General features: G+C 40.6%; 3 protein-coding genes across 3 annotated transcripts; 2 read left to right on the top strand and 1 right to left on the bottom strand.

Moving 5' to 3' along the window:
* Positions 1–218: 218 nt before the first annotated feature.
* Positions 219–3,154, bottom strand: evx1 (even-skipped homeobox 1). Its single transcript, XM_028596694.1, has 3 exons — positions 2,630–3,154; positions 1,420–1,655; positions 219–908 (listed from the first exon to the last, which is right to left on the bottom strand). Exons 1-3 carry the CDS (start codon positions 2,991–2,993, stop codon positions 381–383), a joined length of 1,128 nt encoding a protein of 375 aa, XP_028452495.1. The 5' UTR covers positions 2,994–3,154; the 3' UTR covers positions 219–380.
* An 8,892-nt stretch (positions 3,155–12,046) lies between these two features.
* Positions 12,047–14,047, top strand: hoxa13a (homeobox A13a). The gene is made up of 2 exons (XM_028596695.1): positions 12,047–12,817; positions 13,316–14,047. The coding sequence occupies exons 1-2, from the start codon at positions 12,157–12,159 to the stop codon at positions 13,561–13,563; spliced, it is 909 nt and encodes a 302-aa protein (XP_028452496.1). The 5' UTR covers positions 12,047–12,156; the 3' UTR covers positions 13,564–14,047.
* Positions 14,048–24,270: 10,223 nt separating this feature from the next.
* Positions 24,271–27,040, top strand: hoxa11a (homeobox A11a). Its single transcript, XM_028596696.1, has 2 exons — positions 24,271–25,094; positions 25,920–27,040. The coding sequence occupies exons 1-2, from the start codon at positions 24,434–24,436 to the stop codon at positions 26,150–26,152; spliced, it is 894 nt and encodes a 297-aa protein (XP_028452497.1). The 5' UTR covers positions 24,271–24,433; the 3' UTR covers positions 26,153–27,040.
* Positions 27,041–27,583: the final 543 nt, after the last annotated feature.

The following is a 27,583-nucleotide window of genomic DNA, read 5'->3' as shown; positions in this document are numbered from 1 at the left end:
TCTCGCGTGACTAAAATACATGTAGGTCGATGTGAACGCGTAAAGAGACGAAATGTTAATGATAAAACGCTATCCATCACGGAGATTTAAACGTTTATCTGGATTCCCCTCTCTCACACATCAAATGAATCTTATAAAAATCAAATCTGGGTTGGTGTCCATGCCCTCATATTTCAGCAATGAGATTATTATTTTTCAGTAATTAGAGATCCGTTGTGTGTCAGCTGAAGATCTGGCTAAGTATCTTGCCCAAAGTTTAAACTGGCTTTCACTGCTTACAGACTATCTCTTCATGCTGTTTCAGTCCTGATCAGATAATATGTTAGGTTAACAAGCTTATGTTAAAGGCTTATATAGAACAAAAGCGGGTTGTTTTGGTTTTATCTGGTCAGAGGCACTTCTTCCCTCTGGTCTATTGTCACAGATGAGGATTTGCTGAGCACTGAAGGCGTGAAAGTGACAAAAGCGTCAGTCCTGCTAGTTGGGGAGCAAGCGAAGTCCGAACCCGATGGCCTGCTTGAGATACCGTTGGATTGACTTGAGTGACAGGCCAGACAGGAGCAGGGGCTTCCTCCGGGACCGAGGCCGTGGGTCGGACCCGGGTACAGGGAGGGGTGTCTGAAGGCGCACAGGAGGTCCGGCCTCTGGTATGGGTGAGACAGCATCCGGAAACTGTCAAGGGAGCGCAGGGGGTTGGAGAAAGGGGTGGCAGCCGGAGCCGCGCCAGCTCCGACACCAAGATGGGAGTAGTAAGGTAGCGGCAGGTGGGATGGAAAGGGGTAGGGCAGGTTCCCAGTGGCTGCCGCGTGGCTCATCATGTAGGTATAGAAGGCCGGGTCGGCGGGGTGAGGCCACGTCATGGCCAGACGCTGGCGCTTGTCTTTCATCCTGCGATTCTGAAACCACACCTTTGACAGAGACACACCGAGTCAAATATTAACCACAACGCCCACTGAGCCAAAGACAAACAACAATAACAAAAGCAGAAATGTAGCTCAGGAGTTCCGCTTTTACGCACGAACTAGAATTTGGGTTACAGCAAGTTTTTGGATTTTGTATGGATAATGACATTTTATTGTAAACAAGACAATTCCAATTTGTACTTGTTCTTGTGCCAGTTGAAGAAAAATATATTTTAAAATCCAGGCCTCTGATCCCAGTAAACGATTAGCTGCAGCTTATAAATTCTTACTAGCTATTCTTGGTATTTGACTGGATTTATGTGGTGTATTTTCTGTTTATATACATAATATAAAGTTTTAGATATATCTAAAACTGACCTTTGGGGAATCATTTATTTTAAACACAACAGTTTGGCGGAACTCTTGTTTTGATGGAGCTTTCTAAATACAAGCTCACAAAAGGTGAGCCTGTATGCACATTTAGAGGCCAGCTCTGCTCCTTCGAAACAAATCTTACCTTGATTGTGGTTTCAGGTAGATTTAAGGCGGCCGCCAGTTCGCATCTCCGCGGCCTAGACACGTAGTTCTCCCGGTAAAATTCCTTCTCCAGCCGTGCGATTTGCTCCCGGGTGAACGCTGTCCGGTACCGGCGAATCTGATCCGCTGCATAGGACAAGGAGCCCGGACCCGGGACCATGTTACACGGGTCAGCACCAGTCTCACTCGGGTGACCCGGAGAATCACCATTTCGACCTGAATCAGTTTGCAGAATAATTAATCAGATATAATTAGCATACAATAAAAAAAAAAAAAAAAAAAAAAAACATTCAACAGAATAATTTAAATGAAACAAAACACAAACATTTATTTATACCATTCGTTTCATATTTAATAAGCTGTTTTCCTAAGAGGTAGTAGGCTAAATTCATTATTTTAACTGCAGTGTTTTACGTTATTTATTAAAGGCCTTCCTGACATATAGCTCGGGTCTTCATTTTGTGGAGTCCTAGCGACTACACGCTATTTGTATTGTTAATATTATTTTCCAGAGGCCTATATTGATGGACCATTTTTGCAGACTAAAACTATGAATAATCAGGTTGTATTGTTATCATTCGCTTGTCCCCTTGCCATCCTTTTGGTTTGAGGTAAACAGCAGCTACAAATATCCATGTATTTATATTAATATTTTTGTTTAAATATTCTTTGTGGGATGTAACACATTTGCAGCAAACAGTGTTAAGTCTTTGTACCTTGCATGATTCCAGACAGACACAACACAAATTCCTGTTAGTGGCTTTCCTTTCACGTTTTTGCTTGTGGTTTACATAAAATCCTGCATTCTTCCTCGTGCAGTAAATATACTATAGGCTGATTTGCTTTGTACAAGTGACTCATTGTTAAACTCAGAGGGGAAAATGCCTGGTTAGATTGTGGGTGTCACCTCAGCGTGTTTCCAGTTACACTGGTCACTTGACAGAACAGCTGTGTATCACCGACTGCAGTTATATTCTACTGTTCTTGATGCTACAATGTATTTTATTGAGGATATATTTAAAATTTCGATTTCATTGTACATTTCAGATATGATAAATGCATGTTTTAAACGTCCGTGTTTATACTGATGTTTTTTGGATTGGCATAATCCACGTTGGCATTCAATCAACTTCATTAGCACAACCATGCAGTCTCAGAAAACCCGCAGTGGCATGCAGCTCCCAGCCTACCTTTAGCTGTTGGGTAGTCCATGCTTTCAGGCGTGCAGCTGACATCAATTTCCTCGTAGAAGTCCGACTCGGTGTCAGAGCTGCTGCCGTCTTTGTGGGGATGATCACTTCGGTGTCTTTCTCCGGAGGAAGACGTGCCAACTGGCCTCATATCGGCGCACATATTCCTCCGTGCGCTCTCCTCCATCACCACCTCCGCTCTGTCCCGGGAGTAGGGCGCAGCGCCGGGGCTCAGACAGCTTCTGTGGACCTGCTTCCCCTGCGGTTCTCGCACCGGGCTCCCTACGGCTCCCGACAAATTAGAGCCGCTCTTGCCAAGCTGACTTCCCTCCGCCAGCATCACCATCTCCTCTCTTCTTTCCATCACAAGCACGATTTAAAAAAAAAACTCGACTTCGCGGGAGAGTGCAAGCCGTGCAAACCGAGGCGATGATTTTTCAGGTTGGAGGGGTGTGTGTAGTGATGGTGGAGGTGGGTGAGGGGGGTGGGGGTTGAGTCCCAAGGAGAAGGATAGGCTTCTGGAAAAGAGGGGACGCAATCCGGTCTGACCCTGTGAGAAGAGCGCTCCAGAGTGCGCAGAGGGAGCTCTGGGAGGGATCACCATTTACCCTCTCTCTCTCTTCCTCCAGAGCTGTCATTCTTAATAGGCCAGTCGTCATGATGCCCTCCCCCCCATCCCCCCGATGACGACACGCATTGATTGGATATGAGTAAACAGACGGAGCAAAGGCAGCGTTGAGATGGAGGTGGGGGGTTTCAGGGCACAGCTATGGAAATCTATCTATCGATCTATCATCTATCTATATATTATTTATCTATCTATCTATCTATCTATCTATCTATCTAAATTAATCTTTAGATTTACAAAATATGTATGAGAAAAAAAAATTCAGCTCACATTTTTATGAGCTTCAATACATTGTATCGTCATTGATAGAGTGAAACGTTTATCAATCAAAATAAGCTATTAAATTGCATTTTAGTGCACCCCACACCCTCCAGTCTCCCCATTCTGTCTTTACTGCCTCTCTCATTTCCACCTAAAGTGGAGTCAAGTAAAGTCCTCAAAGGTCAAGTCTTGCGGTCAGAGTTTAGATAAGAGGCCATTTGACATGAAGCCTTAAAACTCATGAAGTAGAACAAGACAGGCAGAAAGCTAAATCCATTATTTGTGCGTCTTAAATAAGTTGTAAAGCCTATTATTACCATGCAGGCCTATACGCCATGTAGACATAATATTGAATTTGCAAGAAATGTGACACTCACGCGCACACATTTAAAACCGTAAGAATATAACGCGGTGCGCTGCTGTGACAGTGTTTCAGCAAAGATCAGTGACGGATGATGCTTTACATTATTTCTGGGGCTTAACGAAAGATATATTGTCTTTGAGTACAAAGTCACTGAACAATGATAAAGGAAGAGTTACTGTATAGGGCTTGTGTCCCCTTTAGGGCCTGGGGCAGGGGTGATTCATTTACCACATTAACTTCCTGTGTCTGTAGGAAAAAGAGATACGCTGGGACTACAGGCTAATGTGGATTGAAGTTGTATAACAGGTTCTTGATATGCTTGATATTTAACTGAAGGATGCAGTGCACAGAATGTCCACTGTTTTGAGTTTACGGTCTCTTCAGGCTGTGATCGAGTTCACTCTACCTTTGCTCCAGTTTGCAACCTATATACCAAACATATGAGCGCCATTTGACTGTGACAATTGTTCACTTCTTCGAACCTTTTTTTTTTTTTTTTACTCATAATCATTATCATAATCGGGAGAAATTATTACAATATATCCAATAGCAAGTATTTGGGAGCAGTAGGCCTAGCATTAACGGTTAATGCACTTTAGCGGTAATAGGCTATGCACCTGTTAACTCATCTTAACTTATGACTTAGAATGAAATATATGGTCAGTTGCATTGCTGTTCTCTGTCCTCAGGTATTTAAGCAGGGTTACACGTTGGGGTAAAAATTGCATTACATTAGAACCTGAGCGTACCCGATGGCTCTTAGAAACAACCTTTTTCCAATCTTTGATCATACTCGGCAGCTGTAGGGCACGGTGGTGGACTTGGACGGCCATGATGTTGTGTAGAGAGATTGAGTCATGTGGTCTCAAAAAGAGGAGAGTGAGGCAGACTGTGGAGCTTCAGAAGCCTCCGCTGTCCTTGTGCGCCCTCGCCTGTCCGAATGAGGGAAGAGGCCCCAGCGGCGGCCCCCTCCCCCAGCCCGCCAGCTGAGGAGTTGAGGGAAATTCCTTTGCCTTTCTCCCCCGACGCTTTCATCTGGCCAGCAAAGAAAAAAAAAGTAGACCTCTCTCTCTCTCTCTCTCTCTCTTCCTCTTCCTCTTCCCCTCACTCTATGACGATTTGATGTTGATGCTTTTTTTTTTTGAGTGTAAAATACTATAACATCGGAGTGTGAGTTTGCAAAGTATAACTAAGAATATCACAAAACTACACTTATTTTCTTAATCTTGTACTTATTTAAATATGTTGTAATCAATTTCGTTTAGTGACGTAAACTCCCCTGGCATTTAAATAATTATAATACGAATATTAATTGTGAAGACAGAACACAGTAGATAAAGATCAGTCTGCACATTGTTAACGAAGAACAAACTAATTGAAATGCACTTAAGGAACTTCTCAACCATAAATATATCCCATGACTCAATAGGAAAAAGAAAAATTGAATTTCTTTAATTTCGCTCTTTGTGGCAAAAGTTAGTTTGCTCCTGCAACTTACCTGCTGATTTATATTGCCTATTTTGTGTAGTTAAAATGAGTATACATGAAGTGAAAAAATATGGTTAATCTTGTTCATAAGATTTTTTGGGGTAGCCGGTATTTAGTGTTTATATAACGTACTCTGGCTTTTTGATTTAGGCAAATTACATCTGAGGCTGCATGTACACATTTTGTGGCATACTTCAAATCCGCCTTGTTTTTAGAGACGGTTTACTTTCAGACAGCTTTTAAAATCGTAAAGATGGGTCACCATGCAGTCCAACGATGGCAAAGGTCCCATGGTTTTGCTACTTTCCAGGAGTTATGCAATGGGTCGTGGCCGGGGCAGATGGGATCTCGTGATCATCCGGAGATAACACTTTGCGCAACAGATGAATGACCTTGTGGGTTTACAGTAGTGGCACTTATATTGTGTGTGTTTTAGATAGTGAAGGACAGCGAATGGGTTTGGAGAGCTTGCTGATTGTGGAACATTTTTTATTCCCTTATTTACATGAAGGAATGACCATGCAATGCATCACGTATCTTTTGACAGGCAATCCAAATCCTGCACATTCTTGGTGGCAGAAGTGCAGAAACGTGGACTGCAGTCTCTGCTTCAGTGTCTCGTTTTGCAGGGGGAGATCAAAGAGGGGGTGCGCCCCCGTGGCAGACACTGCAGAATGCGCCCCTCAGTTTTACTAGCCAGCCCAACTTGAACTTGACCATGGAGCCTGCGCAGTACGCATGTAATCCTATCCATGGCACTGGCAGTTTGCTTTTAGCACAAAAAGTTGTTCAGCGTGTGATAGAATAGCGCATGAATGAGTTTGGCGGATGTTCAGTTTGCCGCTGGCTGAACTGCACTGGTTTTACCCAAGGAGTCAGAACCTGGAAGAAAATATCTAGCCTCTCCTTTATTATCGTGGCCCCTCCCGTCTCCGTTGCTTCAACTTGGCCTTGAAACGGGATGACGCAGCTACTAGAGAGTTAACTCGCTGACCTTGGAGTGAAACATGTCCTGATGACTATACAGCTGGAAATCACTGCGCTGTAAGACCCGGTTTTATCGCTGCTCCATCCTGCAAACCCCGCGCTATTACACGTAGGGCTTAGCAAGCCACTGAAATCAGGCCTGTGTTACCCCATTAAAGGGGAAAACATCACGAGGCATTCAGCAGAAGCAAGGCAACACACCAGGTGCAAAGCCCTGGCGTTTCACAAGAGTGCATGTAATTCTTTAGACTTGTTGGTGCGTCCCTGGCATCTTTGAGAAAGGGGATATTTACAAGTCCGTCTGGTTGCAAATGGGGTTTTATTTTTAGAGTGTTGCTGTCATCTGCAAGAATATGCCCAACTGTTTCTGGATATGTTTTCTTACTATTTTAGCTGCTATTGATGGACGTTAGCCCAGAGGTAGATTTTGACATTTCTGTGCGTAGTTCGCGAACTATTCTCTAATTGCAGGCGTTTTGCGATGAGTGCAGGTGCTGAGGTTGTGTGGTTGCATGGCATCCAACGGATTTGCATGGGATTGAAGGTGTGTTAAAGATAGTCCCGAGAGAGGGGTGTTTCGGAATCTTTTCGATCTCGACCTAAAAGTTAGTGTTTGCCACGACGCAATTGACTGTTGTAAACAGGAAATACAGTGGGAAAATATTTTTGGAATAAGATTGCATCTTGAACACGGCATTGTGTGGACCCATTGCTGTAATCAGTTACATTATGAATGGGTGTACAGCCGACATTTGACGAACGTGTTTATTAAAATTATCAAAAACAAAACATAGGCCTACATCACATATTTACATTTCCAAGAAGTATATTATGCTTGTATAAGTATGCTAATTAAATTAAATAAATCACGCAAAAAATATTAACATTAAGGCAATAACATTTGTTCTTTTATTTTGCATTAAAATCTTCACAGCAAATTTCAAAATGCGTACAAAGTTTTCCAGTGGAATTATTTAGACTGATCAGAGCTGTCTGTATTCTGTGGGTTCATCATTAAAGGCAGGCCAGCTGCTAATTACCTTTTTAAAATACAAATGCAGGCGGAATTAGTTCTCTGTATACATATCTTTGTTTTCTTTAAAGTAACAACAAAACACCTGAAATATAACAGGTGTAACCCCAGTACATTGCCATATTTTACACAAAGTCGTGTTACTACATAAGGTTTCTATTTAATGTACCTGATTTGCAGCTTATATTTGTGGTGCACATGGCTACTAAAGATGGACCTTATTTCGGCCTTTGTGCTGGCTGAACAAAGCACAAGGCCATAACGATGATGGTTCTGTATAACATTGTATCTGATGATGCTAAATGTAATTACCAACAACAAAGGAAACAGCAGCACCAATGCTGCGAATACTAACAATACATATGGTAGAGATAATAATGAGAGCGATAATGATAGTAATACGACAAGCAGGCCTACGTGCCTCCATAGTTCTCATAGAATAAATAATTAAAGTAGCCTACTTAAATAATGTTTTAATGTTCATGTGAATGTCTTTTTGCCGTCTGGTTATTTTTAGGCAGGATCAGAATGGCACAAAGACTACTGCCAGAATGATACAAATTTAAAAAGGAACCACTATTTTCCCCTTTATATCCCCTCCATCATCCCGTTTTAAGCCGGTGAATGACACATAATCGCAGACCTCTAAATCTGGTAATATTCCTGTATGCCAATAAATGATTTCACATGTAGCTCGCAGTCTACAACTTTAGCAGGCAGTTAACGCAACATTTAAGACTTCTGCTGGATAAATTGAAACGTGCAACGGGCGTGTCAGTCAAAAGCACACATCAAGAACACCTTGTGTGTTAGTGTGTGTGTGTGTGTGTGTGTGTGTGTGTGTGCGCGGAGTGAGTGAGTGAGTGAGAAGAGGCGCTTTTTTTTATTTTTATGCAATCCTTCATAATCACACAGCAGGCGACCGTCCAGGAAATATGGAAAAGTCAAGTGTATGACCGCCCTGTGGTTCACTGCTTTGACCACAAAAACATATTGGTTGTTATGTTTTGACAACTTTTTGACAGCCGTCTACTTTAAACACGTGCCATCAAGACTGAAATTTGACTGCATGTAGTTCGTCTTAGCAGCCCGTTTTATAACACGATTTATGCTATTAACACTAGAAATTTATAGCCGATCATAACTTTATATAGATATTTCCCTACTTTACCCAGGCTTCAGGCGCTGAGGCCGTGGAATAAATGGGCTCTTTCTCTCTTTAATTTGGATGCCAGTACAAACAGGGGGTTAAACCTTGATAATGACCTCAGAGAAAAGCCTCCAGGGTGTGCTGCCAACTCCCAAAGTGGAGTCCTGTCCTCCTAAGGATCCTTCAGAAAGACCAGGGATGGTCCATATCAAGATCACAATTCGAAATAGTTTAAATGAACTATTAATTGGTTATCTCGCTTGGAACTTAAAGCATAAAGTACTATTTTAATCATCATTCAGGCTGATCATTGCTATCTTCCACATTTTCTGCAGATATCTAAGAATTCAGTGCCAAGTCAACAATGAATAAGTGTTTGTGCAAGTGTGTGTAATACGTGTAGCTCTATGTTGAAATGTGCATCTATTTGGCGGGACAATGTGTTCGCCGCTCGTCTGTATGTGTGTGTATGTGTGTGTATGTGTGTGCATGTGTGTGTGTGTGTGTGTGTGTGTGTGTGTGTGTGTGTGTGTGTGTGTGTGTGTGTGTGTATGTGTGTGTATGTGTGTGTATGTGTGTGTATGTGTGTGTGTGTCCATTGTACTTTGGGATGTCTACTGTCTGGACTGACCACATGCGCCGGTGGCCACCTTGGCGAGGGCTTTCTGTTACTAGGACTGTTATTAAATGAATAAAATAATAAAACATAAATGATTCCTGAATGAAAACACCTCCCTGCAGCATATACAAAACAAAAGGCCTGATGTGGTCGCAATAATATGAATAGATGATTTAAAATCTAACAAGACAACGAAGATTTAATGATTAACGCAACTTTGTTTTTGAGCTTGATTTACCAACATTGAGAAAAGCGCCACAGGGTAGAACGCAATAGACTAGGCTTTGTACAGTTACCCTGACTCATAGTTGCTGCTGCATGCTGTTGCTGAATGATTCATTATTTGGCATTTGTTGTATGATAACGTCAAGACACATCCAGGCTACTGTGAATCCTAGTTTGAATCACATATTTTAACTCGGATTTCTCCTCGCGAAGGTAATACAAATATTCCAACATAATTAAGAATATTGCATATACTTACACTTTGTTTGATTCATTGTAAACTTGAGAAATAGTGCAACGTTTTAAATACAAAGTACTTATTGAACGAGTAGTCTTTGCAATACAAATGTAAGAATGAAGATATAGGCTATATTATTTGTATTCTATCCTTGCATGTTTGCACAATTAACACTCACCTGTTATAATAAGTAGGCTAATAAGCGCTATAACACTGTTTAATGACTTATCAAGCCATGTATTTTATAGGCTATTCTTTTTTATATATTTGATTAAACACAACGTGATATTTAATAATTAATAAATAATAATTGTCTGTTATTTGGATTCAAATTGACACATTAACGCCACCAAATTACTTTAGATAACAAACATAAACATGTATGCAGTCCCACGTATTTCCAAAATATCAAAAATGAAATGATGCACCTCCCCCACAGACAAAACATAAAGTACATTTCAACATATTTGTGTGTGCTATAACACACACACAACCTTTCAATCATGGTCCTTCATTGTCTCCTCTGCTCGGCCTTTTGTTTTGTTGAAAGTTCCACAGTACTTTTTTTTCCCCAGTGCTGGGCCTACAACACAAAACCCCAAATGGTTCACAACATTGTCGTAAAACTGTAAAAAGCATGTATTATTGTTAACAGGTAATCATTTTAGGCGTGTAGTTTGTGATATTTTATATTAGGTTATTGTTTAATTTCTGTATCATGTTGTTTAAGTTAATTGTATGTTGATATTTACTGCATGGAAGTTTAACTTTTGACATATCAAAGGAAACCAGTGAGACCAAAGAAGCTTTTTCTGATATACATAAACATGATACGTCTATAGGCTGGAAACCAAACGTCTGCATCCGTGTTTTACACACTTGAGTGACTGCTTGTGTTTATTTGATGTGTATCCTTGAATAGCAGATAACATAGCCAAATTACACTCAATTGGGCCCAAACGCATGCTGTATTTTGAAACTCTGATAACAAATCCAGTGAAAGCTCCACCAGTTCCATTTCCTACAGAACAGACAGAGAGCGACTGGTTGTAAACACAAACCAACAGACTAGACACACACACACACACACACACACACACACACACACACACACACACACACACACACACACACACACACACACACACACACACACACACACACACACACACACACGTCTATCCCGTCCCCTCTTTTCAGAGATCAAGATCATTTTCACACGTATCTGCCAAAAACACCTCCAAAAGATCTGCAAATAAAAAAAAACAGCATTCCTTTTACATGTCCAACGCTGGGATACAGAAGTAGCTATAGCACCAACCAAGTGAAGCGGGTACAGACTAGTTTGTGAGAATACACGCTGGAGAAAACAAAATGATAGTAAAAGTTAATGTCCTCCAATAGCTTTCATTGGGACAGGAATTCTCACCCCTCTTCCGTTCTTTTCAAGCGCTCAGACGGTTTCTTCAAAGCCTGAATAGCCCGACAGGCTGGATGGCTAGACAGCAACTTTCAACTTGACCTTGGCCTCCAGCCGCGTCTACCTCCTATACGTAAAAACAAGCACGCACTGCCAACACATAGCTGTTTTCTATCTTTGCATATTGTAAACATAACGGAAGTCTGTAGTGTCTGAAATATTCACCTACAACATGTTATCAGATTTTCTTTATTAGGCCTATATTGACATGGGGCTATTCAAAGGGAAGCTGTTTCTGATTGCGTTTTGAGGAACATTTACATGAATACATTGCATTACTTGAAATATGTCGACTCTACTTTTCTATAGCATTTCTACATCCCTTACTGAATGCGCTGTTTTGTACAGAGTACGGACGGGGAAGTATCCGTACTACATGTAATGTATGCGTCAGCGGGCGGCAGAGATATTTTTAGTTCCTTGTGGATAATGGGCAACATTGGTACACAACATAATTGAACATTGTTTGAGTAAGTGGGAATCTCCTTTGGTAAATGGCTGTGAGCAGGTCCTGTAGCGATGCAGACAAAGGCTGGTCAGTGTGCGTGCGTAAAGGCCAAAAGGCTATGCATATTAGTCATATAAATATAGCTGTTTTTTTTAATTAAAAATCGACTCTTATTTGAGCTTCAGACAAAAAAACAAACACTTTTAAGACATTAATTATTAATATCCTATAATTCAAGCATTTGAAATGTTGAAATATAACATAATATGAATAAAAGGTAGGCTACTAGTGTATGTATCTTACGTTTTAAGAATAAAGGAACAGCATCCATCTCAATTGAATCAGACACGACGAAAGCTAAATCCCTTTATAGGTACGGTCACCTTACTTCGCCGCATTTTTCTCCATTTAATTATCTGTACTGTGATGTTTACCGTCCTCTTTGCATAGCCTGGTCACGTGATAACATCTGGGCCAATGACGGCGCAACCTCCGCGCTCTTGTGCGCGTCAGAGTGGCATTACTCTCTGGGAACCAGTATCTCCTTTTCTCAGTCTCTGGGCTTTTTTAAAAAGAGCCAGAAGCTTCAATGCTGGATGCCGTGCTATGACAACGTCACTGCTCCTCCGTCCTCGCTGGGTCGACCCGTCGGTGATGTTCCTCTACGACAACGGCGGCGGTTCCGATGAAGTGACTAAGAACATGGAGGGTTTTGCTGGTGGCAACTTTGCTGCAACCCAGTGTAGAAATCTGATGGCGCACCCCGCGTCTCTGGCACCCAGCACGGCTTACTCGTCCAGCGACGTGCCCACCTCTAGTATGGGCGAGCCAGTGAAACAGTGCAGCCCTTGCTCTGCAGCTCAGAATTCTTCCAGCGCGTCCCTGCCATATGGGTACTTCGGTAGTGGCTATTATCCGTGCCGAATGTCGCATCACAGCAGCATAAAGTCTTGCGGAGCGCAGCCCCCCTCCGCGTATGGAGAGAAATACATGGACACGTCCGCCTCCGGCGACGACTTCACCTCTCGGGCAAAGGAATTCGCTTTTTACCCGACCTACTCTTCGGGCCCATACCAACCTGTCCCCAGTTACCTGGACGTTCCTGTGATGCCAACTATCAGCGCGCCGTCAGAGGCCAGACACGAGTCCCTGCTGCCTATGGAGAGCTATCAACCGTGGACGCTCGCCGCCAACGGCTGGAACGGCCAGGTTTACTGCGCCAAGGAGCAGCCGCAGCCAGGACACATGTGGAAGTCCTCCATACCAGGTAGGCTACATCCCTCAGGGTCCACACTTTACAGGACAGAGCGGTTTGAAGAGCAAACAGGATGCACATTGTATAGAATGGGGTGTATGACATGTCAGTTGCTTCGCAACCTGCAGGACTTACAGCCCAACAGATAATTTAGCTATACAAAATGACCTGAATTAATGTATTGATTTTTTTTCGTTTACTTAAAAGAAGTGAGGAAATAATCTCAGCGCAGTGTTTTTATTAAGTTTCCTGTGTAAATGTTACAACTTTATTATTTATTATTAAGCAACTGGCATTATCACGGAATATTCATCCCTACCTTCCTTGTTTTAGGGATGTAACATACAATTCTACACAGAAAATCTTGAAATATTTTATTTTATTTTAAAGCAAGTGGAAATGTTTGGTTCAGTTATAAGCAGATTTTTATTTATTGAAAGTTAAATGTGAAGCTAAACCACTTGTTGAGAAGCAGCTCATCACAGCTTATTTGGTCCCTTTTTTTCTCAGACGCGGTGTCCCACGCCGGAGGAGAGTCTGGCTCTTATCGACGTGGAAGAAAGAAGCGCGTGCCATACACCAAGGTGCAACTGAAGGAACTCGAGCGCGAGTACGCGGCCAATAAATTTATCACGAAGGACAAAAGGAGGAGGATATCTGCCCAGACCAACCTGTCCGAGAGACAGGTCACGATTTGGTTTCAAAACAGACGCGTGAAGGAGAAGAAAGTTGTCAACAAATTGAAACCCATCAGCTAGTTTTTTTTTTTTTATTACGGACAATATCAGTGGGAGATAAACTACGAGGCCTACATAGACACACCTACAGACACATGCTTGGACTCATGGATTGGAACAATAAAACTCCTTCCTGACTGAATATGATTTATTTGTATGTTGCCAAATGATTTCCCGGAGCTTCTGGAACAAAATTTCTGAGGCCTATAAATGCTGGACCCTCTATTTCCTGCACTTGTTGTTAAATATTGTGTAAGGAGTCAAGTGAGGAAAAAAGAGAAAACGTATAGCTGCAGCATTTGTGACTTTTATTTTTGGCATGCTCCCTCTCAACACATGAAAACTGACCCCAGTTCAGAAAGTTGTGCGCCACCGAGCTACGCCTTTATCTGCAACTTTAACGAGAGTGATAAAAACAAAAGAGAAGATTCACAGGAAGTGACGGTGTTATGGATTTGGACCTTGGGAGTTAAATATTAATCTCTCCTAGCTTTTTTTTTTTTTTTAAACCTACTCACATGCTTAGCTTGTATGAAGTTTAGTCTTATCATATGAACCCGTGCTCTCATTCATATCCAATCCATGGTGCAATTCTTATTATAATGCTTAGATAATCGTGGGAAATGTGTTCATATCACTCATAGCTTTTTATAATGTGTACGTATTAATGTGGTTGTATATAAAGTAAATTCCGGCATGATGGTTATATATGTGTGTGTGTGTGTGTGTGTGTGTGTGTGTGTGTGTGTGTGTGTGTGTGTGTGTGTGAGTCAGTCTGTCGGTGTTAAAGTCCGTCCCAATAAAATATGGACTTGGTTGAATTTTATCCACGGCATTATGTTGAACATAGATCCTTTGCATTGCATGAGGCTATGATGACAGCTCAGTTTATCGGTTTACACACAACCACTTCATCTTTTTGAAGAATTTGCTCCTCCATTATCGTTACACTTTCAGATGCTCTTTAAGGCCCATACGCTGCATGTGGCATATGGTTTCAATAGTGAATGGGTGTAGAGGCTTTGCCGGGTTTGTAGGAGCTTTCTTTATCCGGATATACTTAATGCAAATTTCTATTTTGAAAGTCCAATATTTGCAATGTGTAGTAGAGTTCTGTTTGGCTCTGGGAAAAGAGGAAATCAATCAGTTTAGGCTGGTCTGTGTTGGAATATAGGCTGACATTGCCATCTAGTGGCGACTTTGTGGTACACTCAAGTGGTTTTTCAGTGGACAAATCATCCCATACATAGTTTAAAGATATACTGAATAATACGAATAATAATAGTAGCCCAATTTCATGTATTATAATTTTTATTTAATTCTATAATATTCAGTATTTTGACTTTGACCGAGACAGCAGCCGTGGTAAACTGACGCTGGTGGAGTGTCCAGGAAAAACTCGTCATTTTATAAATGAACCCAGTCTATATCAAACAGAAAACAAATTACCCCCTCACTCATTGTTAGTGTGACTATACAATGCAAATAATCGGCTAAATATTGAAATTATTCCAAGGAAAATTAATCTTGAAGGACATTGAGGTGAACGTGTGTATTTTTTACTCCAAATGTATTTCTTAGTGCTTCTGTTTTATTCATTAATGCATGTTCAAGGTAAAATCTATTCGCTTCAGGGTTACTTTATAAATGCTAGTCGCCCTTTTAATAAATGACTCTGTTTACATCGACTTAAAGCATTGGGTTTACTGAGATGCAGCTGTTTTGTCTTTACGTTAAAAGGTTTTCATCTTTTATTCCCGCAAAAAAAAGGACAAATAGATTTGTCAGCTTGAATCCCTAACGATATTTAGGCGACTGGTTTCAAACGACGCAGGAGGCCAGGTGTCAATCTACTTTGTCCAACTACACATTATAATTATTAGATACCTTCTTTTTGGTAGATTTTTTTTTTTTAAATGAGTAGGACGGACACACACACACACACACACACACACACACACAAACATCTCAGAATGGAGTGAAATAATGATGTATTTATTTGAATATAGTTCCAGTTCTGTAGTTTTTCCGTGATTTGGGGATTAATCCCAAATAAAGTGCAAAATATAATCACGCGAAAATTAAACTCGGTCACTGTGACGAAAATATTTTTAGATTTTTTTTAAATTTAACTTGATATTACTAGGCTACGTTTTCTGGACGATTCGTGGAAATGTCTTTAAAACATACGGCCTTTACCTATATGAATATTGGTGCTGTATGAACGGAGTCGCACTTTAGATTTAATCTGAATTAATTTTAACCTTTGCTGGCAGTTTTGTGGTTTTGGAAAAAAAAGTATGCTTTTGAAACGTATTTGCTCCGTCGCCGTCACTCCGTCGTTCACCGTCGATAATAACGTAATGTGAATACTTACTTGTTCTAAAAGATTTTCCTTTTGAGTGACTAAATGCAGTTGTAAAGCAGATGCAGCCAAAAACGCATCTTCCCACAATGCTGTTTTGGCGGCATTAATGCATATGATTCAATCTTACTGGCAGTCAAATGTCAGTCATGAAACCAAATCCGTCCTCATTCAGAGCTCCAGCTCCTTTTAGCTGGCTTTCCCACCTGTTAGGCTGATTTGCTTGGTGATACAACTGTTTTAGCTCATTTTGTTAACTGAAACAGCTTCATCCGCCATAGGCAATGTCTTCTCTAATTTCAAGCAGCTTAAACTGTACATAAGGCTCATATGTGCAGTTTATATATTTTACTTATCCCAGTAATTGATAGCGCATGGCTTACTCATTTAATTTAATGTGTTTATTTGTTTTTGCTTTGTGCTAAGAAACCTAAACGTGACTGGCATTACTCACTAAAGATAAGATATAGAAGACTGATTGTCATCGTTCTTTTGACTCAAATTGACTTAAACATACTATAAATCCATACAGAACCTGGGTTTTTATCAGGTTATTATTATTATGCATATGCTATGTTAGTATAATTCGTAGTTGTAGTGATGCTTAATAATGTGATCAATAGAAGCTATTTAGTTTTTATTTATTTGACTTAGGCTATATTTTTAATGTCTCATATCTCATCTTAATAGGTGTTTGTCTTTTCAACACATTTGTAATAGGTCTTTAGTCATTATTATGAGAGTTGCATTTCCTAGTTTAGCCTACTTGTAAAATATTAAGTAGCCTAAACAAACATGTTTTCGGGATTATTTACAGTCAACTAAAGCCTAAAATATTTTAAAACTGAGTAGTCTGATATCCTGTGTTTATGATATGCACATGGCCAGCTGGCTGATTGAGAGAAACACCCCAGAAATGTGAGCCAGTACGTCCGCGAGCACGGAATGTAGTCGCCCTGCTCCCACGTCCTGTGACGTAGGCACGGCGGGGCGCGCACGTGTTATAGCCTACAATAAACTCAGAGATGGGAGTAAAGTGTGATGTCTGACTGCTCAGTACATCCTGTACTCCAGAAACACGAAAAAGCGGAAGAGCCGAAGCTTCAGAGCGGAAGTTTACTGCAGTGACGTGTTCGGCGAGGCAGCTCATTGGCTGCGAGGTAGCACAGCAGCGTTTTATTGGCTCTCTGAGAACCAAAACAAGCCTCGTGTCCCGCCTCCACTCTGACACATAACGTGACAGTCCAAAGCTCACAGTACAATGCTCCGCCTCCCCCCCCCCCCCCCCTCCTCCTCCTCCTACTCCTCCTCCTGATGGGTCAGCCAAAAAAATTGAGTTCTGCCGCCACACTAAGGCAAACATAGTGAATTACAGTTAACTTAAGTACTCAAAAATGGTTCAATTAATCTCTTATTTACTTTAAAAATGGAAGGAATTGAAGTAAGAAGGAAATGGTTTAATTGTAGGCATAGGCCTATGTTAAGGAGCGCTTTCAAACATATAGGCTATTTAAAAGCATACATTTTCGTATTCAGTTCCATGTTACACCAACAGTGAAAATGGCATTTTTAAAGAAATAACCAGGTCATGTTTTCTTATCGTCAAATTAATTGTAAAGACTGTTTTGCATCCTCAGAAAGTCTGTAGGCCTCTATAGTTTAGGCAGAAACTCTGTTTAAACTCATATACCTTGTGAGGTTTCAGATTAGACCACATATCCAATAAGCAGCCCGGTATGTCTCCCGTCTGCCTACCAGACGTGTAGAACACAGACAAGGCCAACACCGGGCATTGCTCTTTACATTGACCTTCGCTGTCTCTGTGCGTAATGGTGGCTAGGCCTGCAACCTATAGTCACTTAACAATACAGCTCTGGTTAGGCTTGAGAGCACGAGTTTGGAAGATAATCTCGTAATACACCACAAAGACCTGAGCAGACATGCGTTTATCCAAGACCGTGACAGCGGTCAAATGGAAGCACTTGACCGAGATTATGTGAAAGCCTCGGTCGGCGCCTTTTTCTTCCACAGACGGTTGTTTTCTGTCCTGATCTCATGTTTGAAATATAAATGCCAAATAATTTACTGTGTTCATTTATGAAGGGTGTATGGACTTTATGCTTTTAAAGGAAATATGTAAGCAGCGTGTATGCGTAAGGGATTACAGTGGAGGCAGAGGGTCTGTTTGCTTCACGTGGCTTTTGTTTCCCTAAATTCCCTCAATACAAAATCCACATTTCACTTTGATTATAACCAAATAATTAACATAAACTGACAAAATATAGTATAGGGCCATTTTGTGCATCAGAAAGTATGCTTTTTTTTATTGAATAGGCCTGTTTGATTTCAATTTGATTTGGAAAGTGTTTACAAAATGCGGTGGGAATCTGGTTGACTTGAAATGTTTTAAAAAGCGCATATAAATTCGTATCCTGTCTAGACAATAGTTTGATATGACATAATTACTGTTTTAGTCCAAAATAAATGGATTCAAGGTCTAATGCCACCCTTTTCCCATGTTTGGGTTTTTTCCCCAAGTAAAATAGATCATTGGTTGAACTACTGTACAATCCGTGAGACTTTTTTTATAGAGTTAGTTATTGTATGATGATTTGGTGTCCACCCATTTATGATCTATGAATGGAACCAAAATAACAATAGTCGAGATACGTGCATCATTATTTGAGCTTGGATAAAGAACATATCAGTGGTAGAAGAAGTACTCAGATATTTGACTCTACTTAAGTAAAACTAGCAATACCACAGTGTAGACTTACTCAATTACAAGTCCTGTATCAAAGCTTTATTTTTGTAAAAGTACAAAAGTATTCAAAGCAGCAAAAATATACAAGAGTAAAGCACTCATTATGCATAAAGGTCCAGTTCAGAATAATACATATTATACTACTTGATTGTAATTACTGATGCATTAATGTTTTCATCACTTTACTTTACTTTACTTTACTTTCACTTTTGTTGCAGGTAAAGGTGGGACACATTTGAACCATTTTATAAAGGCTACTGCTGTGTATCTTAATCTGTAATATGTCATCATAATTTATTAGTTGATTTATGTTTTGTATTAATAATCTAAATCTGCAAAGTAAGTTGAGCTGTCAATTAAATGTAGTGGAGTAAAAAGTACAATATTTCCCTCTAGAAATGTAGTGGAGTGCGTATAAAGTACAAGTACTTCAAAATAAGTAGCTACAGCACTTGAGTAAATGTAGGCTACTTAGTTACATTTTATGGAAAAACTGCGGGACAAAAGTGATTATACAATAATATTCCGGAGCGAGAAATGTAGGCTAATTCTGCGTTTACGTTTTCGTTGAAGTTGGACGTTCAATCGAATGAACGTGTTAAGCATGAGTCAGGATATACTTAATCTAAATGCTCCAGTTGACGCAGATATATGCTGTGTATTTGACCGTTTACCGATATTTTCAAACATCCTTAATTAAAAACTGCAATGGCATCTAATTTTAGAAATTTCCTATCAAAATATACTGCGTTGGTTTGACCTTAACATTGTCCAAATGCCACGTTAGCACCTGCGACTGAACTATTATTATTTTATATTGTGGGAGATCACATAAGGTCAAATGCAGAAATGCTAAAAACCAACCAAACATCTAGTATTATTTATTTCTTTAAACCATAGTATCCAAGGGAGGAAAAACACCCTTTAAACAAAACAAGGTACTGTCACCCAGGCTCAATCCCTTTTAGACTCGTCTTTGTTAAAATTATTGAAATTTCTTTTTTGAGCATGCGCATACAGAGGACTGGCATTTAATTGGAAATTCAATTTCTAATGCTTTGAATGTGTTTGTTTTTTGTGTTCAGGGGTTTCTGACGCCGTTTGTACGTTGTGGGTTCCGTTTTCAAAATAAGTTGAACCCCTATCACTGTAGTTAAACTTTCTGTCTTTCTTTTCCCTCTAATCTTTTTTCCTTTGTATAATTTCATGTATTCCCCCACTGAAGTGTAGTTAATGTCCTTTTGTCCATGCAGGCCCGCTCCTGCTGACGCCTTGTTTCCCAGGATACCCTCTGCAGGCTGATCCAGCATTGTTAGTCTCCATTGGTGAGTCAGAGGTGCTCCCGTTGACCGTGGAGTTGGTCAGTTTCCCTGCACGGCCTCTGTGTGGTCCGCATCAGTCGTCGCCATCGCTGTCGGCTCACATTTCTGTCACCTGTGGATAAATCAACAGATGTTCGCTAAATCAGGTTCAAATTTACTGATATATATTCCTGCTTGTTCATTTGTTCGCAACTAAGTGCAAAGCTCTGATTGTTTCAAGTTTCAGTCTGATGGTTTAATAATCTCCCAGCAACTGTATCAATGTAATCAGCAGCATAACAGTTTAGCAAGATCATGCTCCATTCAAGTTCAAAAACACTTCAAAAAATATCATCATGTAAATATGCAAAGGAAAAGTTAAAAAACTATTAAATTTAGATTTTTAATGAATGTTTTGTCTGAAAAGTATACCCATGTATTAATTAGCTCAGACAACTGTGTTGCGACGTGTGCATTACAAACCATGTTTATTTAAGTTGTATTTTGTGATCTTTTAATGTATGTGTAATAGTGTGTGCATCGAAAGTCACAGTTACCATCCGTCTTCTTATTGTATAGCCACTGCCTGTGTAGCTTTTTGCCTCCTGCTCAGCACACTAAAGACGGTGTTCTCATTTCGAGATAAATAATATAGTCAAAAGATGCTTTGAGGTGCAGGTGTGGTGGCCTATTTTTCGACCATAAAATGAAAACAAAAAAAACCCGGCCTGTAGCTACTAAAGCTCTGGGGCTTTTTTTATTTCACTTGAAGACTTAAACTACAGGAGGTTTCTTTGCAAGACCATGAATGCGCCTATTTAGCCTCCTTTACAGCCTATAGGCCTGCAGTACCTGACGCGGCGTTAAACCTTACTTTCAGATCCTCCCCACACTTGATTGTTTACTTGTTGTCTAACAAGGTTTTATGGCACACGGATTGTCGCATTCTGTTCCTGACAAAACCACTGGGCTTCTATCACTGTCGAATATGTTGTGTTAATATGGTTTGCGTTTAGGGTTTGGTTTAATCCTAATAGCATTAACCAAATGTGTATCTGTGTGTGCGCGCTACGAAAACATAGCTAGGGAGTTTCATTTCGAACTATATTTCAGACTCAAGAGATGGTCCATTGCAATACAAAGAAAAGAAAAAAAAGACATACAAGATAAAACCACAGCAATTCATGATTGAGTAAAAAACTAAACATTTATATGTAGGATTTCTGTTCAGTGGTTTCTGAACTTTGGATGAGTAACAATAGCAGCTAGGGGCTGGCTAAAGCCTCTATGATGCTGTTCACACATGTAAGAAAACAGTGTCCCTGTTTACACTGATTCTTTCTATCTCCATATCAAATCTCTTTCATAGTCGCTCGTGGTCATTTATTACCAAAAGTCAGTGCATTAATGTTTATCTTTATCTATGCTTCCTGGTTTGTCCCAAATATAAACTGAAAGTCGTCTTTGCCTAAAAGCGAATATCGGACTTATTATAAACCTAAGGTGTTTTAATGAGAACAATTCTCCCAAACAGTTTGAGTTAGTATCAATGGTTTACTATTTAGAGATACGATCAAACATACACCATGCAGTACATTAGGGCCCTACATCTGTCATGATGTATTAGTGTGAAGGTGAAACTTTTCCTCAGCTCAGAGTTACACGATCACATTATCGAACAATCGTGTAACCTTAAGCCTGCGTAAATGCAAAAGCAATTAAAGGAACTCCATCCGGGGCACAGAGGGCCCTTTGCTCTCTGTAAAGGACCCTCTCCCTCCCCCGAACTTGAAGTCGACCGTACAGACAAAGCTTTGGCTTTGAGAGATTTTACGCAGCGCCAGACTGCTGTTTTGATGACCAAAAGCTGCACAAGAAGGATGTCCAGAGGATTAGCACAGAGACTTCCTTTAATACAAAACACATTTGACATAAAATTGGCGTGTTTATGCTTGTCTCTATTTTTAGGATAAGTGCCATTTGTTTAGTCAAATGGCTAGAAATAGGCCCATTTATTGTAAGTAGATATCGTACCTTAGTTGTGTACAGACACATGTTTCTATGTCGTTTAAAATCCTCAGCTGCTGACTTTGGGTCCGTGGAGGTGGCGACTTCCTTTCACGCTTGGCCTGTTTTGTGGTGTCTGTCTGGCCGGGGAGAAAAAAAACGCAGCAGAATACTATAGCAGCTATAAAAACGCAGGTCTGTACAGAGCTGGCTTTGGTTTTGCATCCTGTGCTCAATTACAGCTTAAAAGCTTCAGCACAAGTCATAGAATTTGTCTGGATTGACTGAGAGGCGGAGCGTGTGGTCGCACACACTCGAGTTGTTTGTGCCTCTGCAATTTATCCAAATAAAATGGTCTGCAAGCAGGACGGTGGATAGCACAGGCTGCATGTCTTTTCCTGTTTTGATTCACTCACAGGGCGTTAGTTGGTGGTTGCACCGTCTTAGTGTGTGTGATATTTTAAGGTTGTGTTTCACATGTGCCATAAGGAGCCCCTTGGATCCCCTGTGCACATCGGGTTGTGAGGCCAGGCCAGCCGCGGCGGTCTTAATCCGAGCTCAGGTCTCTCATTCACAGCACATTAGAGTCAGGTTGCAGCCTTTCCAAATCAAGCTCCACGGTGGCCTCAGAGCAGAGTGCCAGGGAATGTGCACTGGGGCATGTTTACCAAATCAAAGAAATTGATTAATTAAAAAATATGTATTGTCTTAATTTGCTTTAGTCTCAGTGGAAAGTACAACTGTAAGCAAAAATGATTAGCACATTTATGTATGGCAATTTATATCACGATATTAAAGTCATTCACAATCAGGATTTTAAAATGCATACTCGAAAAATAATGTAGCTTATTTCTAGCTATACATGTGAAATACTGCTAAAGGTATTTTAAAATCCTGCACCAACATGATCCGTTTAGAATAATGTTTTCTCCTCGATTGTGTGTGTATGTGTGTATGGATTTACGCATAGGTATAGACTACATGCGTAATGGGAATACATAGGAAAAAAATAAGAAAATAGATGTAATGGAAATTATTATTCATCAAAATGTAAAATTGTCTTGCTTATTTCTGGAATATGTCTTCTGGACGACGAACATTTGAATAGTTGCACTAAAACGTAAACAAATAGCCGTGCGTAAAAGTGGAGCATGCATGAATGTTGCGACTTTTCGAGCTTTTATTGGATCCATTAAATGTTCAAATGAGACAAAACAGAACAGTACAATAAGGATAATTCAAAAATAGAATATAAGTAGTATTCTAAAGAGATTGTTACATTTGACTATTGGAGCAGACTATTAGATTATGGATCAATTCTTCAGTGAGCCTCTGGTCTTTACTGAGAAGTATATGTCGGGTTCTTATGATGTTACACACAAGTAAATACAAAATATTACAATAAAACATTTTTACAATTTAAAACGCTTGTTTATTGGTGTGAGGTTTTACAGACCACCACAATTTCATTTTCTAGGTTTCCCTTATATTTGTATTCTGTTCATTATACATTTTTTGAAACCGTATCCTGTATTTATTTAGTCAAAATGTCAGTTTTGTCTTTGTTATACTGATACTAACACAAGGCTGTAGCCAGTTGAAACATTAGCCGCTACTTTGAACATGACCCTGATAACCAAATGCACACTGGGCCAAATGCTATGTTGTAAAACCACCAAATGATGATGACTAAGAGGTTTCTAAAAGCAGACTTATGAGATAAGGCTGTCTCCTTCCTCGCATTCAGGTCCATTTTATCTATGCACAGTAATGCTGGTTTAGTTGATGTTGTTTTCAGGTAGGATTCGGACAAGTAATCTTGCAGAATCCCTTTATTTTTCACGCATTGTGTACAACACAAGGAAAACTGAAAATCTTCAATTACGCACGCAGATAGTGTGGAAAAACACAAAACATCTGGGAAATTGATATCGATATTGTGGCTAAAGCTTCGATTGAAATCCATATTTCCTCTTTCTTTTAACATCTAGCATGTAATTATAGTTTTCTCTTCTTCGGACTTCGTTGCATGTTAAGGAATTCATTCTTAAGGCGATAAACCACCAATGTCAAGCTTTAGGACACACAGTCATGTCTCTTACACTCCTACACACACTCTTTCTCTTTCCCACACACACACACACACACACACACACACACACACACACACACACACACACACACACACACACACACACACACACACACACACACACACACACACACACACACACACACACACACACAGCCTGAAAATCTGTCAATTTCTGCCGCGTGGTCACGTGGCCTCCTCCTCCGTGGAGTGGATGGAGATGGCTCTCCACGTCAGCCTACGTCTCCAAATTTCTGCTTAGCGAACCTGCTTCAAAGAGGCACGGCGCTTCAGAGCCATGTTCAGGGCGGTTATAGAGGAATCAAACCCCAACATAGAGTTATAGTAGAGGGTGAACTACGATGATGGATTTTGACGAAAGGGTCCCCGTCGGATCGAACATGTATTTGCCCAGTTGCACTTACTACGTGTCGGCGGGGGCTGATTTCTCCGGTCTTCCCTCGTTTTTATCCCAGACCCCGTCCACCCGCCCCATGACATACTCCTACTCCTCTAACCTACCACAGGTTCAACCCGTCAGAGAGGTGACGTTCAGGGACTATGCCATTGAAGCGTCCGGTAAATGGCCGCACCGGGGGAACTTGCCCCATGGCTATCCCACCGCGGAGGACATGGTGCACCGGGACTGTCTTTCAGCTCAAAGTGCCGTCGTAGGGGACATGTTTGGTAAAAACAGCCCCGCAGCAGCCGCAGCCGCCTATCACCACCACCACCACCACCATACGAGCGCCGGCTCTGCTGCCACCAATTTCTACGGGAACGTGGGTAGAAATGGCGTGCTGCCACAAGTCTTCGACCAGTTTTACGAAACTGCGTACGGGAACGCGTCGGAAAGCTCCTCGACAAATGGCTACTCAGGGGACAAAACGGCGACCAAGCAGCCCAGCTCTGCGCCGGAGGAAGCACCGTCGTGCAGGGATACAGAGGCGAAGGAGCCACGGGATGAGACCAGCAGCCCGGAGTTATCTTCGGGAAACAATGAGGAGAAATCCAGCAGCAGCAGTACGTATTAAAGTCAGCGCATTGGTTATGAGAGAAAGTTTGCAATCCTGCGCGCTGCTGTTAACATTTTTATATGCTGTTTTATAAGCATATAAGGTTTATAGAGGGCCTGTAGACCCCCCACCCCCCAACAAAACTTAGTTATAAACTGCAGGATCACGTGTTTGGAATTGAAATTGGCCGTGAAAGACGTGAGGCCGGGGATTTTTCTTTAACACTCCCTGACGTTTCGAAAAAGCTCCCAGTTATGAATGCAAATTCTTACACAGACCTGTTGGTTCCATGTATTATAACGGTGCTTGTTTCACGGTTTCTTAGCGTTAAAAGAGCACTTGCATGTAATGAGGGTTCTGCCTCTGGTTTAAGGTCTAGCACACATGAGCTCCTGTGTTAAAGCCAATCATGGACTCGGTGTTCCCATTTGTAGGCTGCATTTACCCCCTTTATGTGTTCTATAAAACTAATATTTGCATATAAACTGTCTAACGCAACAAGGTCTATTTTTCCTGTTGCTTTTAGTTGCTAATATTTGAAAGTGAGCTTGTTGTTTTCATTTGCTAGAAAAGGTCAAAGCCCAAGTGTATCGTCTAGCGAACCAGCACGACTGGATTTGAAATCTTTCCAATGTAATATAATATCACTAATAGGCCTATATGACACTTGAAATGTTGAAATATGCTATTAATGCTTTATGTGGAGGAAATCCGCTCAAAGCATAACCTGGGCAACATCCAGGGCGTGTAAATCTTTTTGTAACATAGTCATGGCTTATTTGAAATGTTTATATTTTCTGTGACCGGTACACTTTCTTTTTGTGCCTTCCAGATGGACAGAGGATCCGCAAGAAAAGGTGCCCCTATTCCAAATATCAGATCAGAGAACTTGAAAGAGAATTCTTTTTCAGTGTGTACATTAATAAGGAGAAACGCCTCCAACTGTCCCGGATGCTCAACCTCACCGACCGACAAGTGAAGATTTGGTTTCAGAACCGTCGCATGAAGGAGAAGAAACTGAACAGAGATAGATTACAGTATTATACGTCCAATCCACTGCTTTAGTGGCCAACACAGCACCGTCACAGCTTCCACGGTCCCCTGCTGTGGGACTGACTGCGTTTACAGACAGACTGACTCTCCGGCTGTGTACATAGTGTACCACAATGGCCGCGACAGCAGCAACAACACTGCTCAATGGTTAATTTCAAGTTCGAGGACAACACTATCCTGAGATCTGAAATACCTGAAGACTGAGCATGAATTAAGTCAGTCTGTGGACTTTGATTTCGCTCTTGAGACTGTTTAGAGGAACGTGTAGAAAATGATTTTTCTGTCCACTCCAAGACTATGCTTGCGAGGGCCCTTGTTAATATTAACTCATAGACGCCTTGTTTATTTTCCTTTCACGCGGGCAGAAATTAGCAGTCCTTAATTGACAGACCCAGTGTATTTTGTAATCAAAAGATTTGCTTAACTAAATTTCTGTTTTTAAAATTTGAAGTGGTGGATTTCGAATGATGGCGACTATGACTTTAATAACAATATATATTGGTGTGACCAAATGAGTCCGAACGGATGAGAATATAATGTGTTTCTGTTTTGTGTGCTTATTTATTTTGTAGCCACTCAATTACTATATCCTTTAATCCCACGGCTAACCAAGTCAAAATCCATTATTACAGGCAGGCTATTGGGATTCCGTGTTGAGTCTGGTCTGACCTCAAAACGAGCTTTTCTCGTCTTTCCTGTGGTCTGCAAAATGAGGGCTATACTTATTTATATTTTGCGTATCTCTCAACACCCAAATCCATGTTCTCCTTATTGATTTTTGGAAACTATTAGTGGAGTATTGATAATGCAGGCCAAAACCAGAGAGATAAGCTTGTCCACTGGATCCGTGTGGAGTTGCACTGAGGTACACGCCCAACATATTCACACAGGTATATACACATATATATATATATATATATATATATATATATATATATATATATATATATATATATATATATATATATATATATATATATATATATATATGCAGCGGGCCTTTTCGGTCTGATATTGATACGCATAACAGAATATTTTTCAGTCATTTTCATGACTCGTGATCCTTTGGTACTTGCAGTCTGAAGAAAATAAAAAGCTACATTTTCAAGTGTGCTGTCAGGGCAAAGCTGGTCAGGGTCATCGCATTGAATCAATTGCTTGGTATGCCCAAACTATTGTGTATTATACTATATTTCAAATAAAAAACAAATGAAAAGATAATTTAAAAACAATTTCTGCCTGGTCATTGTTCTGTCTGTCTCCCCCCTTCCCCCCCTTCAAAAGCTTTTCTTTTAAAAACAATGTAGATCTGTAGCCTGCATTTGGTGAATATAAATACGCACATGTGAAACATTTTACGCACGCAAAATTAACACATTCAACTTACACTTGCAATAGATTTATCATAATCAGGTGCATTGGAATGCAGCAAACGATTAAAAA

The sequence above is a fragment of the Perca flavescens genome, chromosome 14, assembly GCF_004354835.1.
Source record: "Perca flavescens isolate YP-PL-M2 chromosome 14, PFLA_1.0, whole genome shotgun sequence".
Lineage (NCBI taxonomy): Eukaryota > Metazoa > Chordata > Actinopteri > Perciformes > Percidae > Perca > Perca flavescens.
This window is presented reverse-complemented; position numbering and strand designations above follow the sequence as displayed.